Below are 14,100 nucleotides of genomic sequence, written 5' to 3' on the forward strand. Positions count from 1 at the left end.
AAGAATACATTGAGTGATTTGCTTACCAATGATAGTATTTAAATCGAGGCCGCCAATTGGGAGTTCTTAGAAGTGTTTGTACTGCACATGCCAGATTAACAAATAAATAACACATCAAGAAAAACCTGTAGAGAAGGAACAATTTTTAGTACACATTAGTTTTTGACACAAATTGTAATAATGGAAAGGTCTGACGGTCACTCACATAACACCAAAATCAATATGTGTTTTGCCACAAGAAGCTAAACCTCTGATTTGATACTAAGATGGGTCTAAACTGTTAATACAAATTAGATGGAAAGGTAAGAGACTCTTTACAAATGAATCTAACCAAATTCCTTCTGTCCAATTGCTGAGCATCAAACACAATACAGTTTTCTAAAGGAAAGACCAATCCAGCTTTGGCAGAAAGAATGTTCACTCATGATATATTTCAGAGGCAAACAGTTTACATGTTAATTAGGATGAATGTCATGTCATTTGTAGTCCTAAAAAAATGGAACATCTGTTCCAGTAACTGTGTTATTAATCTAAAACAGAGATTCTAAAAGGTAAGAAAGTTAACTGAGTTCAAAAGCATGCCATGTCTCTCTTGCAACAGTGACTTTGCTCCTTACATGGAGAGAATGGGAGCCACCATGTCAAGGGAAGCTATAAGAATTCCAAGTTCAGCAATTAATGCTGTTAGCAGAAGCGCCCACGTTGGTTCGCCATTTGCTTTTCCATGGCCAAAAACCTGAACAAAAAAAAGAAAAGGAACATTGTTTATTTGTACTATCAGACTTGATTCATAGCTCAGCTTGACATTGCTTACACATACATTCAGTAACGTTCAAAAATACAATTTATTTTCCACTTCAAAAATAGTGGGAGGGGTTCATATCTTTCATTGAAGGACCAGGACAGGAGCCCAGCTAGCCTCTAATCTCTCTCTCTATTCCATTGAATTCAATGTCAGACTCCTTAATGATACAAACAATATTCATCCAAAGCCTCCTTTCAACAAACACCTGCCTTTTTTTTACACTGACCTTCACTTAAAAAAGGGGCAGACTGAGAAAAATCTTGGTGCTTTTTAAATACTAAATAGAAAACAGTTTAGAGTGGGGAATCTCCCTTTCTTCCCATTTCTAGAAGAGCCTTCCTGTGCTTTTGACAAGATTAAGCAAGATTAGTCAGAGAAGAGGCAGTAGTGGTCTGCAACCAGTATACAGCAACTAAAGAGTCACTGAAGCTGCTTCATCAACACATCGACCCTAACTGAGACAAAGGGGAATTCCTCCTCCCTACTCTGGCAGAAATACTGAAGAAGGGATGAGATGACCCTCAACTCTTCAGGGTCCAATTACCCCATCACGATAGTGGCTGGAGGAATCTCAGCAGCTGCATTTGCCCAACTCCTTCTTGCACCAGCTCAAAGAGTAGGCATGGTCAGTAGCGGGGCTGGTGGGCTTGCAAGCAGGGAATGGGAGCCTGAAATTTACTGTCCTGATTTCAGCATAACCAGCCCGCAACACAGTGAACAGGTTTATGATATCTGCAAACTACATCTACATATTCCAATTTCCTTCTGCCAGTCTCCAGGAACATAACCTTACCCAGCTGGCTAGGCAAGGGGGTTTGTGTATGCTGCATACAGCACAATGAACGTTCTTTAATATTTACTAACCCATAGAAAAGGAATAATGTTGTCCTTGGCTATCGCTTGCAGTAGCCGTGGGGCTCCAGTAAGACTCTGTAGGCCAGCTCCACAGGTGGAGAAGAATGAGCCTATCACAATGACCCAAGGTGAGGGCCAAGAGAGTGTGCCCACCACTAAGTTCTTGTTCACTGCATCACCATACCTGCAGGAGAAAGAAAGGTCAGGCAGTTTCATATTTCATTTTGACAGAGTCCATCCTTCCCAAATGTAAGCAAACAAAAAATATGTTGTCAGGTTTTCTTTAAACCAAAATTTTAGGCAACTTCTTGAAAAACTTTAGGCAACTACTAGAAAAAAGGCTGAACCCATTTTCCAAGTACAGCCATTTGAAAACTCACTTCCGTCTTAAGATATTTATAACACTTTTATTGCCTTATTAACCAAGCTCTATTGTTTATTTAAACAAGCAGTGACACCTACATTTTTCCTCCCTAAGACTTTTAGCATACAATAACCAATTGGCTGTACAATCCCCAATATCAGACTCGTACTGAGAACTTCAGTGATGATACACCTTTTCAATCAGACTGTAGCCTCATGCCCAACTTTATTAACAAGCACTTCTCTCTACTTGTCCACTGAGAGAAGGCCCTCTTGTTATGGGAGCTTTCAGAAATCCTTTCATAGATTACAACGTTAGGATAACTATAATTACTTGATTAACAGGGTTAAGAACCTGGGGGTAAGAAACGTGGTCATCAAACATGGCAACATTTTTCTAATTATAAATGGTTGCTTGGGTTTAACCATGTTCGTGTCCCCTTTTTATTCTTAATTCACAAGTGGGATTTTTGTCAAAAGCATTTAAGGGAAACAGCAATCCTTCATATGAATACCCATATGTACATAAGAACACATGTGAGCAGACACAATCATACACTATCTTAATAAGCAGTTATTCTGCATTAAAAGTTTCAGCCATTCACTCAAAGAAGAAAAAATATTGTGCTCCAACTTGTGCCCACACTCCCCGTGAGTAACAGAGAGCAAAACTATTCATTTTAACAACTAGATTCTGCTAAAATCACATTGGCCAAAGATTGTCTAGACTATTAGACAAATTCTCACAAATAGTCAGTACATTTGCAGCAATAAAAATAGTTTTTCAGGAGAAAAAGGGGCTGAATTCATCAGATAATTTATTTGTAAGGAAAAATTTTCACCAGGTCTAGTAAGGAGATAGAATGGGAGAACAAGGGAGCAAAGGGGAAGTTAAGTGTTCAAAGAACATCAGTGGGTTTTTGATTTTTTAGAAAGTCACCTGTAATGGCAAGAAATTGATCTTTGAACCTACTACCCCTTGGAACTCAAAAGGCAACACGTGATGCAAGGCAAAATTAGTAAAACGTTCCTCTGAAGACACTACTCTGCTAGAGATTGGAGGGAGCAGTCACACAAAGCAGAGGGGATGCAGAACCCATTCCACCACAGGATCCTTCACATTTAATGCAGATATGGCTAAGAGGCAGATCTAGCCAGGGGTAAAGGTGAAGGCAAAGAATAAAACATTCCTTGGCCAAAAGCAAGGCACAACCTCCCCTACCATGTTATAGGGAAAATATTTCATCATTACTTACTTATCTCTAAGAACAACACCCTCTATGCAGGCTCCAAATAGTAATACACTGCTGAAGTCTTGAGTACACAGTACATTAAGGAAGGTAATTTTATTTAAACATGGTAGATCAATGCAATTATATTGAACATCGTTCAAGTTCAATGTTTGTCCCTGTGCAAACTATTATGATACTGTGATATTCTCTATGACGTGGATAATCAGATACCATGGTCACTCGAGGGACGTGGAGCAGTGAGTTGTTAATACCACCCAATGTACGTCTGTATCTTTAATAATTAAAGGGACATATATAATTAAATTGTTGTTTCAAAATTCAATTGAAGAAAGACTGGATTAAAGAGACATGGTTAATGTTTCTAATAAAATTAGTTTTACACTTCAAAACACCCCGGTGGGAGCAGAAAGCGCTGAGAGCCCTCTGTTTTGAAGAGTTCCAGAGGGGTAGCCGTGTTAGTCTGTATACAGCAAAAACAACAAGAGTCCTGTAGCACTTTAAAGACTAACAAATTTCTGCAGGTATTTCTGCTTTGAAGAGGACATTCATAGACCCAGTGGAGTCTAAACCAAAAACCATGCCCCAAACAGAAGAGCTCCAGTCTGGTAGAAAGTGACCTGGGGAAAGTAACTTGGAGTAGATCAATAACTGATCTGGACACTCAGACAAACCCCTAGGATCCTGGATGAGCCCCGGGTGGAGTGAGGATGGGTTACCCTACCTTGCCTCCATGCTCCTCTGTAACAAGAGAACCGAAGAGAGGTTGAGGCCCACTGCATACAATTTGGCTGGAATGCCCTCCAGGATGACTAGGCCATCAGAAACTGTAAGGCCACTGCCTGACCACTAGACCAGCTGGTCATCAGACTATCCCATTACCTCAACATACAAACAACAATTTCTGGCACAAAAAGGTCAGTTTCAGAAGTACCACATAGGAGCTGTCTGGAAGATAGGAGTATGACATGGGGTACAACACCCTTTGATGACAAAGGGCTCTGTCCTGATCTGCAACTTGGCAGAAGTCTGCAGAAGACAGGTTCATTTCCAATGCAAGCTACAGTTCATGAGCCCTCCTGGTTCACGTGTAATTTGCAGAAGAGTTTGTTAGCAGGATATCAGCAGTGAGCTTTAGAGTGCATCTGGTCTATGACGACTCCTTTCATTCCAACTCTCCATCCCCTCCACAGCTCTACTTCTTATTTAACAATGTAGCTATTACATCTTGCCAGCTCTGGCTACCTTGATGCTCCTTACTTGCCCTTTTACACAGACATTCACTTTCAAAATATTAGACAGCACATATTGCCCTCCCTTTACACAAAATTAAAAACCTATTTACTTTAAAAGGTTCGGTGATCTAGACATTCTTGCATTTAAGGCCTTCCCCCATCTTACCAGTTGGCAATGTTTTTAATGGATCTCTGGATTCTTCCAGCCCAAGATACCATAGACTGCTAGTCAGCTTTATTAAAGTAGCAAAGAACAGCATCCAGAAAGCAAAGAGGTAGAAAGGGGAGGATGTTACATATACTCTCAATTTAACCAGTGTTTATGGTTTTTCACTGACAGGTAACATCTGCAGTATGTGACAGGGCCCTCTGCTCCTGCCTCTGCTCTAGTCCACAAACTGCTCAGAGCCCCTTGTGCTGGTCAAACACCTTATGTAATTTATTTACAATGTGGGTTCCCATCACCTTCATGCTATCTACATGTCTGCTCCAACAGTCCTAGGGAGCCCGCAGCTCCTCTATCAAGCAGGGAAGAGGAACCTCTCTCCTTCCCCTGGTGCCTGCTTTCCCCTCCTTCTACTTCCTCCGGTGCCTATTTGTAGCCTAATGGCTTAATTAGCAATCCAGCTCTGCTTCACTCACAAATTAGGCACAGCTCTGTTTATGCAGCTCCATTCTGCCTTGCTGGAGCTGCCATGACCAGAGTGCCGACTCAACTGTTCTTGCCTAGAACTCTCATACAGTGGTATTTATAATCAGTGCAATGAACCTGTAACACAAATAATAATAAACGTTCAACTGAGTCACAATGTGCTGGAATTCAATTCTAGCTTTAAAAGGATACAGACGAGTGACGTGGTGACAATAGCAAGAATTGTTCCAATAGGAATAGATTTTTGTGCATCTTTGAGGTCTCCTGATCTGTTTGAACCAGCCATGATACCTAAATATACATATCAGTTTAAGAAAATGTTTTTGGGAACACCACAAGAGATTAAAGAAAGATGATTAATAATCCCACGAACCCTTTCCCAGTATTCACCAGTCACTGAAGGGAAAAAGATGCCAACTAGTACTGTGAACGAAGTGGCTATATCCGCAAACACATAAAGGTGAAGGTTGCTTTTCAGCCCTAGTACATCAACTGATGGATGGTCAGCTTTTTCCAGTATTTCTCCTTTCTCCATATAATTGCTCCACAGGTTATCTGGAGGGCAGGAAAAGGGAGTTATCACCACAAGAAAATAGTAGCAAACAAAAGTCAACCTCAACCTAACTTACTGAACTCTTAATGATCTACTCCAAGCAATAACAGTGCTAGAGTGAAACTTAGTGAGTTACTACAGTTACAAAACTAGACACATAAAAATTCCAAAACAGAAAATGTTTCCATTGTATTTTCATGCAAACTTTTCACAAGAGCAATGAACATGTCTGGATTATCACCATACAAATCAACTGCCTACAAGGATCTATTCAACATTCATTTTTGATTCTATAAAGTTAATGAACTGATGTTATATCATTCTAACTTACCACTTAAGTACACTTGATCTAACCAAAGCAATATAAATTTAGCATTGCCATGCAAATTAGGCATATTAAATGAAAGAGCATACATATACATAGTAACTGAGGGAACCTAAAGAGGTAACACTGACCAGATTTCTGGATGGAAGTTACTTCCATTTCCTAAAGAATAAATTATTTCAACACTGCATTGATTTGCATTTAATTAATGCTTCGACACTGCATGGAATAAGAAGTGCATATGCCTTAAGAACTATGCTAACCTTCCTTGGTAAACAGGAATTTTGTGAACACATACACATCACCTGAACACAGCAAATATTCCCTTTAATTCTTCTCTATAGGGAGCATTTTGTAGCATTACATACTGTAGCTTTGCAGTAAGTTTGTAGAGAGTAAGGATGCAGATAAATCACCTTCATACACACACTTCTATCCTTCCAGCTAGAATCTAATATGTTATAAATCTGAGTATGTAACATTCAATGTAGGTATTTTAATCTGGTTTTGAAGAGTTACATAGTATGCCCAGGTTAATGCACCTTACTCTATTAATATAGTTGAGTTTCTATTGCAAATATCAGATGTGTTGATCTAATTCAGCCTATTTTGTAGAACTGAGACTAAGCATTTTATCTAGAAAAGTGATTAACACCATCTACACCTTAAAGTACTTTAACACTTTTCTTCAAAAAAGTTTTCTTAACTGTAATTAGATTTCTTCAGTGCTTTTTCTCTACTAGCATAGAGCAACTCAATCTACCTCAACTGCTCTGAATGCCTATTAACAAGAGGATTGATTTCCTTTGATCCAACAGTACTTTCTATCATACCTTTTAAAATGCCGCTTGCAGCTCCAGGAATACCTGCTATCTCTGTAACATTGTTGAGCAGAAAATATTCATCACAGTTACCAGTGGTTAAGTTAGAGCTATGGCAGAAGAGTTCCCAGAGTTTAGTGGCCACAGTGGTATTGCCCACAATTGTTGTTTTGGCACAAACATCAAAATGATCTCTCGTCAGGGTCCTATTGCCCAGCATGCAAATCCTGGAAGGGGATGAGAGAGTCATTTAGAACCACATACTAAGCAAAGATGGTTATTCACATCGCATGCTACTTGGAAAGTGAAGCTTTTCCCTTTTCATACAGTGGGATTTTAAAGTGGTTCTGCTCCCTAAACATTTTTTTCCAGATTCAAGAAGCTCTTGAGCAGCAGAACCAGGAGTGTACATTTTTATGTTGTTTTGTTTTAATATTCAAAGTGAAAATGGTTACTTCGTTACTTATTTCTCTCTCCCTTTCCCCTAGGCGACCCCACTTCCAGGCTACAGCTTGGACTGTTTGCCTACAAGTGGGGATGGCAGTTCTGAAGATCAGCTGCATCTGAAGGGCATGTGCCACTTAGTGCCCCCTTCTCCATGAGGGAAATCTAAAACAAAGAGAGGAAAAGGACTATAAGGCACAAGCCTTGGACTTGTGATACCTGGGTTCAATTTCCTCCTCTGACATAGACTCCCTGTGTGTCCTTGGGCAAGTCTCTTAGTGTTTCTGTGCCTCAGTTCTCTATGAAACGGGCACAATAGCACTTCCCTATCTCACTGGGATGTGCTATGGATAAATACATGAAAAACTGTGAAGTGCTCAGATACTAAAGTAATGGGCCATCTGAGCTACAGGCTGACCAAGCCTAGATAACCAGTGGCAAGTGAATAATTTGTCAGGTTAAGCTATCCCTAGCTACCATTGCCTGTGCTGTGCATCACCTTGTACAGCATAAGCCTGGCTTGCATTGAGCTTAAAACGAAAAGGACTAAGTCAACTGTATTCCGACTCAGAACTAACACAACTCTGCAACACAAAATAAACTGGTGCCATGTGAAGAAAGTGTATGTTGTGTCTACAGTATCTGGCTCTCTTTTTCTGCATGAGTGGGAACAAGTTGAAAAGTGTCAGCTTTCATCCATCTTTCTCTACCTGTGCAGCAGACCGCATCCAAGTGGAACTTACTAAAGATGGTAAACGATAACAATGTGTTTATTTTAGGCTAAGGAGCTTTGTTTCATGGGCGTCTGCATACAGAAACCAGAAAACATTGTCATTGAATGAAGCTCACTGCAACAGAAAATGTATCATTCATAAAATAAATATTTTTATAACATGTATGTGCTGCCATATTTGCTGGGTAACTTTAAAATAACTTCCCCTGAATCAGTGCTTCCAAATTGCAACTGAAAATATTTCTGACTCACAGGTTGACATGTCCAGCCAGCAAGATTACTTACGGAAATGCAGGAGGATCAAAGATGGACTTGATAGCTCCAGCATAAATTGACAATATGGATATTATTACACAGGCCAGGAAGAGAGAAGCAAATTTGTTAACATATTTCACTCCTACAAAAACCACCACCGCCATAAAGGTGAGGAATATGGTTCCATAAACTCGCATGTTGTTCAGCGTAGCACTAGATGTATCATGGGCACCAGTGGGATGAAAAATTGCTGCTTGTGGAGCAATGTATGTCTGAAATAGAAAAAAAAAAAATTCGCTAAACAGCTACAGTAAAACAACAAGAGTTTCAAATATACTTTCACTTACTTCAATTTACTTCAATTTTAAATAAGAGTTATATATACAGTACATTCATTTCAATGTAAATCAATTCTCTATTTGCAAAATAGATTGAACTAGGATTCTTCACGTTGTAGGAACAGTCAATCAATATGGGCAGTTTTGTAGTTTTACTTCTACGAATACAATTAACTAATCTTAGCTATGCCACTGACTCACTGCATGACTTGGAATAAGTCACACTTCAACCTACATTTTCAAAGTCAATAGAAATTTTGCAAATCTCTATTTCTTGATACCCAAAATGGGACACCTTCAAGGGGCCTGACTTCCAGAGGGTAGACACTGAGCACTTTCTGAAAAGTCAGGTCAGTAGAAAAGAATAAAAAGTAGCACCCAGTAATCACTTTTGAAAAATGTACGTCTTCGTCCTCTACACTCCTTCAAAATGAGAATAATATCTATTTCTATGAGGCATGAATTTTACAGTAATTTCTACATGTGAATTTCCACATAAACATAACTACTCACCAATAAAATCTCAATGGCACCAAGTATGTACATAGCTCCTGCAAATGTTGTTCCCAAGTAAAAGCACAGTCCCACAGCTCCACCAAACTCTGGACCTAATGATCTTGATATCATGAAGTAGGAGCCACCAGCTACAAGACAGGAAAGGGAGGTGCTATTTTCCAGAATATTTTTATATGATGAATTCAACATTTTAAAAAATCAAGAACATGTATACAAAGTTATAAATTGCCTATCTAAATTTTTTTCTGATCTTTACCAGAAATACCTTTGTTTACACAATAGCAAACTAAACAAATATAGCTCTCATTTGCATTCAACAGAAATACAGGTTATTAAATCAAGTCTTGTATTTTGGCTCAATTTTCCTCAGAAATGTACTTACTAGTTTTTGTCAACTAATGCTTCACGATATTAAACTTTTAAACTTTTTACACTGGGGACAACTAAAGAGGTGTGTGCTAGTAATTGGCTGTGAGAAATTGTGAGGGTGCTTATGTTATTTAATGTATTCTTATTCTATTTTGCAATTTCTCATTCTGTTCTACTCAAAAACAAATCATATCCTCCCCCTTTTCAAATAAGAGAAACAGTTATATGCACAGACAAACTGGGTAAATGGAGGACTTTCCAATAAAAAAACCACACCTGAACTAAGTTACATGCAATGCAAATCTGCATAGTGTCCAATGAAGAATTAGCTAGTATCACCACTCTGAAGAGTGAACTATGTTTTAAATTCTGGATTTCACCTTTTGTTTACACGAAGCTACTTTTCTTACTCTTTAAGTAAGAACATTCCCCCACTCTGCTGTGAAGGTCACCTTTATGGGATCTGAAGCAAAAAACCTTAGAAAAATAGTAATGAGACTGTAGCCGTGATGGACATTTCAGTACAGAACCTGTTTCTCAAATAGGTAAGAAACTGTGTCACCAATTCATGATTTTAGCAAGTCACGGTGTTTCTTAAGGCCCTAGATCTGGAACGCATGGAATATGGGGAGAATCTCAGCTTTCGTGTAAAATAGTTACTAATCCTCAGGTAGCAGATAAAAGTGTGCAAATGTGACCCAAATGTACCTTAAAGAAAGTCAAAAAAACTACAAGTATTTGTTTGGGTTTTTTTGCTAAAAAAACAAACAAACTCATTTTAAGCCAATCTGATGGGTTGCAGGGAGTGGGGGGCTCATGATTTTTTAACATTTGGGGTTGGCAATTCTGGAGAAGGTATAATACAGTTCTTCACTTAACATGTCAGGATGTTAGTTTACCTTCTCATCTAATTCTCCACATTTCAATGGAAAGCAACAAAAAATCTACATTTATTAAACCACAATCTTCTAGTTAGCATAAAGATTTGCACGTCTACAGTTGTACTTACAATGAGGAAATGTGAGTCAAAAATGAATTACGAATATACTTCTCTGATTGAAGTGAAGAATTTGCTAATTACAATTACCTGGAACAACACCATTTGTTGCTATTGCACTCATTGATATGGCTGTCAGCATAGTCTGTGGAGAACAAAACAATAGATATATTTACCTAAGTAACAGTCTCAAAAATACAATTCTTTCCCTGTAAAATAAGAGAACGTGTTTGCCAATCTCCGGTTAGGCCATGTGTTAATAACACCATACAACAGAATGTGTGCTCTGTTTAATTGCATTTAAGCAGTAAATAGAGTCATCAATCAGGAAGGGAAACAAAGGAAGCTCAAATAGATGAGGAAAATGCAGCAGGGAACATCATTCCACATAGACTTTTTGTCTCCTGCTACCCAACTGGAAATGTTTTTCAAGGAGGGAACTCATATGATAACAAAGAAGGACGAAACTCTCTCTCTCCCTGCCCATCACATTCAGGGCACCTGAAGTGACAAAAGAAGCACTCATTGGATTCTAGGAGAAAGGGTCCTGACCTAGAGGGTTTGGTCAGTAAGACTTCTGAAAGCATATGGTGAAAAACTTTGCTGGAATCCAATAGCTATACCAGCTAATCCTTCTAGTTTAGTCACAGTTTATACCAGCAAAAAAGTGCTTTTGTGGTACCGCACTGTTTTGTGGTACAGCAGTGTTTCCCTAAGCCAAATAAGGCTACATCTATACTAGCAGCACTTTACCAGAATAGGAGTGCCAGTGTGCTATCCTGGCAAAGAGCTCCTACTTGGGACACAGGTATACCAGCAAAGCTGCACTTTGAACATAGAGTAAAACCAACCCCCATAAGCAAAATGAAAATATCTGTGAAGTTCAGATTCACTGATATAGCTGAAGATTCTGCCAACCACAGACCTCTTCATATCCTCACCAACATAGCTATACTGGCAGAATTCTAGAGCAGATATAGCCTAAGCAACACTGGCAAAAGCACTTTTATGCCATTATAACTGCATCTACATCAGGACTTTGGCAATATAGTAAAATGTTTACCATCCCCACCCCCCCAAAAAAAAAGTCATACCCCTAACTGACATTACTATACTGCCAAATGTTTCTGGTGTAGTCCTGATCTTAGTCATGCACACAGGTAGAACAAAGCCTCTTGGAGGGGAACTGTAAAAGCATAGCAAGAGATACACATCTAGTATGAGAAATGTTTTAATTTGATCATGTACTCACACAACAGCAGCAGATTAAGACAATCAGGAGAGACTGTAGAACTCCTGCTGTTCCTACCATCCATGTCAAACGAAGAAAGAGAATAACCCCAAAGATATTCTGCATGCATGGTAGGTACACTCCCATCATGGTGCCCATGCTGGGTGACTGCAAATAAGCACATACAGCAACTTTCGTTAACTGGATAACTCAAAACAAGGGTTTAGAACACAGATGAGGAAAATTGATCCAGCTATTTAAATGATATCATGTTATGACAGATTATTATAAAAAGATACACAAATGTTGCAATGCTATACTTCCAAAAAACCTCAAGAGAATGGTTTAAACCAAACCACTGGTAGACTGGCAACAAAATTTGGATCAGGATGCCAGCTATTCATGTCAGCCCCACGTCTCCAGCAGTTACCACTGAACATATTTGTATTATTTTTTATTAGTATTGTGGTAGTATCTATGAGCACCTAGCAAGGAGCTGAGCTCTGCTGTGCTTGGTGCTGTACAAACAAAGAACAAGAATACAGTCCCTGTCCAAAGAACTTACAATCTAAGTAAAGAATAGTGTGTTTCCAGTTAGAACTACCAAAAGATTTGGAAACAGCTTAGAGAAAAGTGCTACATATTTTCCATATCTTTACATATTCCATTTATATATGAAGTTAGTTGGTTCACCTGTCCTATCATGTTTAAGTGATGTTTGGCATTAAGCACTGAAGTGTAATCCCAGGACAATTTGCGTTAATTTTGGTAGTACCAGTGCTCCTAGTTTTATGGTTCAAATACCAATTTGTTTAAAAACTAATATTTTGGGCAACATGACTTCATTGTGGCAGGAAGGCCTCATGTTTACTTCATCCTGCTAATGAGTTAAAACTACCAACTGTCTTGTTTTCAATAGGATTTTATATCGCATTAGCTAACATGGGGTATAGGGTTGCCCGGTGTCTGGTTTTTGACCGGAATGTCCAGTTAGCTGTGCTGACCGGACGCTAAAAGTCCAGTTACTCTCTGCCACTGGGGAGTGGGAAGATCAGCAGCTGCTGCTGGAGTGTGGAGGAATGGCTCTGCTTAGCAGCTGCTGCTCTTCCCGGCCCCCCAGCCTGGCAGACAGAACTGGCTGGCTCCCAGATGGGACTGCAAAGTAGGTACCGATTACTGCTGCCGTCCAGGGACGGAGTGAACATGGAGTATCTCTGGAAGGTTTCTCAGTGTGGCCAAAATTCTGCAAGGCATGATCTAAACATGGCATGGTAAGTAGATGCCTCTGGTCTTTTTTCCAAGCTCATTGTTATTTTCAGGTGCCCTTATCTCAGTAACTGAAGCCTCTTTAAGCTAAGGCTGAGCCCTTGGCTGCGTGTATGTAGCTGAAATACAAGATGCATTTGTCTGGAATTAATTTTTCTCCTTTTTCTCCAGAGCATGGGCATACAGAGCGGTATCCGATGTGTAAGTACTAAAAAAACACATTTCTGGAACTATCACTCTTCTCCCCAAAAGTTTTGCATTCCGGTATGATTTGAGCCCTGCTGTTATCACAGTTCTCCTTGGCAACAGATATCTGCACTCCATGCACTGGCCGCAATCCCACAAGGCCTAACGATTTCATGTTTCATTCACTTTCTTTGAAGCTCTAAAAGAGGTGAATATAATAGCACCATCTGGCTGATGCTAATGTTACACTCCCTGAGTTCAGGGTCTTATGCAGTGCACAAGAGTTCTTTGAGGCAGTCAAGAAGCATGTGGACACGGGTTATTCAGTTGATACAGCATACTTGGACATTCAGAAAGTCTTTGACAAGGTCCATCACTAAAGGCTCATAAGCAAATCATGGGATAAGAGGGAAGGTCCTTTCATGGATCAGCAATTGGCTAAAATCAGTAACTGCCACACTCGCCCCCGCTGTGCCCCAATTTCCCCACCCCTGCCCCTCACTCCAGGGATGGACCCCACCCTATCCCACTGTGACCTGACTTCCCTACCCCAGCCCCTTGCTAGGTGGACCAACCCCCCACCCCAGCCCCTTCATCCAGGGACCACCCCTCCAACGCCACTGTGCCCCGATTTCCCCCCTCCAGGGACTGATCCTTGCTATGTCCCAATTGAGTGGGCAGGCAGGCAGATTCCACATCACCTCCTCCCAACCCAGTTCTGTAGGTGGCAGGTGAGTCTTGGGGGATGGAGGAGAAAGTGATGGGGACGGGGTGGACAGCGAGTGACAGGGGGGAGGAGGTGGGACCTCAGGGGAAAGGGTGGGGCAGAGGTGATCAGTTTTCAGCTATTAGAAAGTTGGCAACCCTAGCACCACACCTCTTTTCCTAGTGAAGACAAGGCCTTAG

General features: G+C 40.1%; 1 protein-coding gene across 1 annotated transcript in view; it reads right to left on the reverse strand.

Annotated features, from left to right (window-relative positions):
- SLC12A4 (solute carrier family 12 member 4) overlaps positions 1-14,100 on the reverse strand; it is a 70,612-nt gene that overhangs the window by 15,208 nt on the left and 41,304 nt on the right. Inside the window, exons 4-14 of the mRNA XM_067551516.1 lie at positions 11,764-11,910; positions 10,602-10,656; positions 9,143-9,273; positions 8,322-8,563; positions 6,872-7,086; positions 5,551-5,715; positions 5,353-5,451; positions 3,280-3,337; positions 1,670-1,844; positions 618-736; positions 27-125 (exon numbers count right to left, since the gene is read on the reverse strand). Coding sequence (XP_067407617.1) covers positions 27-125; positions 618-736; positions 1,670-1,844; positions 3,280-3,337; positions 5,353-5,451; positions 5,551-5,715; positions 6,872-7,086; positions 8,322-8,563; positions 9,143-9,273; positions 10,602-10,656; positions 11,764-11,910 — 1,505 coding nt within the window. The remainder of the gene's footprint in view (positions 1-26; positions 126-617; positions 737-1,669; positions 1,845-3,279; positions 3,338-5,352; positions 5,452-5,550; positions 5,716-6,871; positions 7,087-8,321; positions 8,564-9,142; positions 9,274-10,601; positions 10,657-11,763; positions 11,911-14,100) is intronic.

The sequence above is a fragment of the Emydura macquarii genome, unplaced genomic scaffold, assembly GCF_026122565.2.
Source record: "Emydura macquarii macquarii isolate MOO-44397 ecotype Brisbane River unplaced genomic scaffold, CSIRO-AGI_Emac_v2 contig_295, whole genome shotgun sequence".
Taxonomy (NCBI): domain Eukaryota; kingdom Metazoa; phylum Chordata; order Testudines; family Chelidae; genus Emydura; species Emydura macquarii.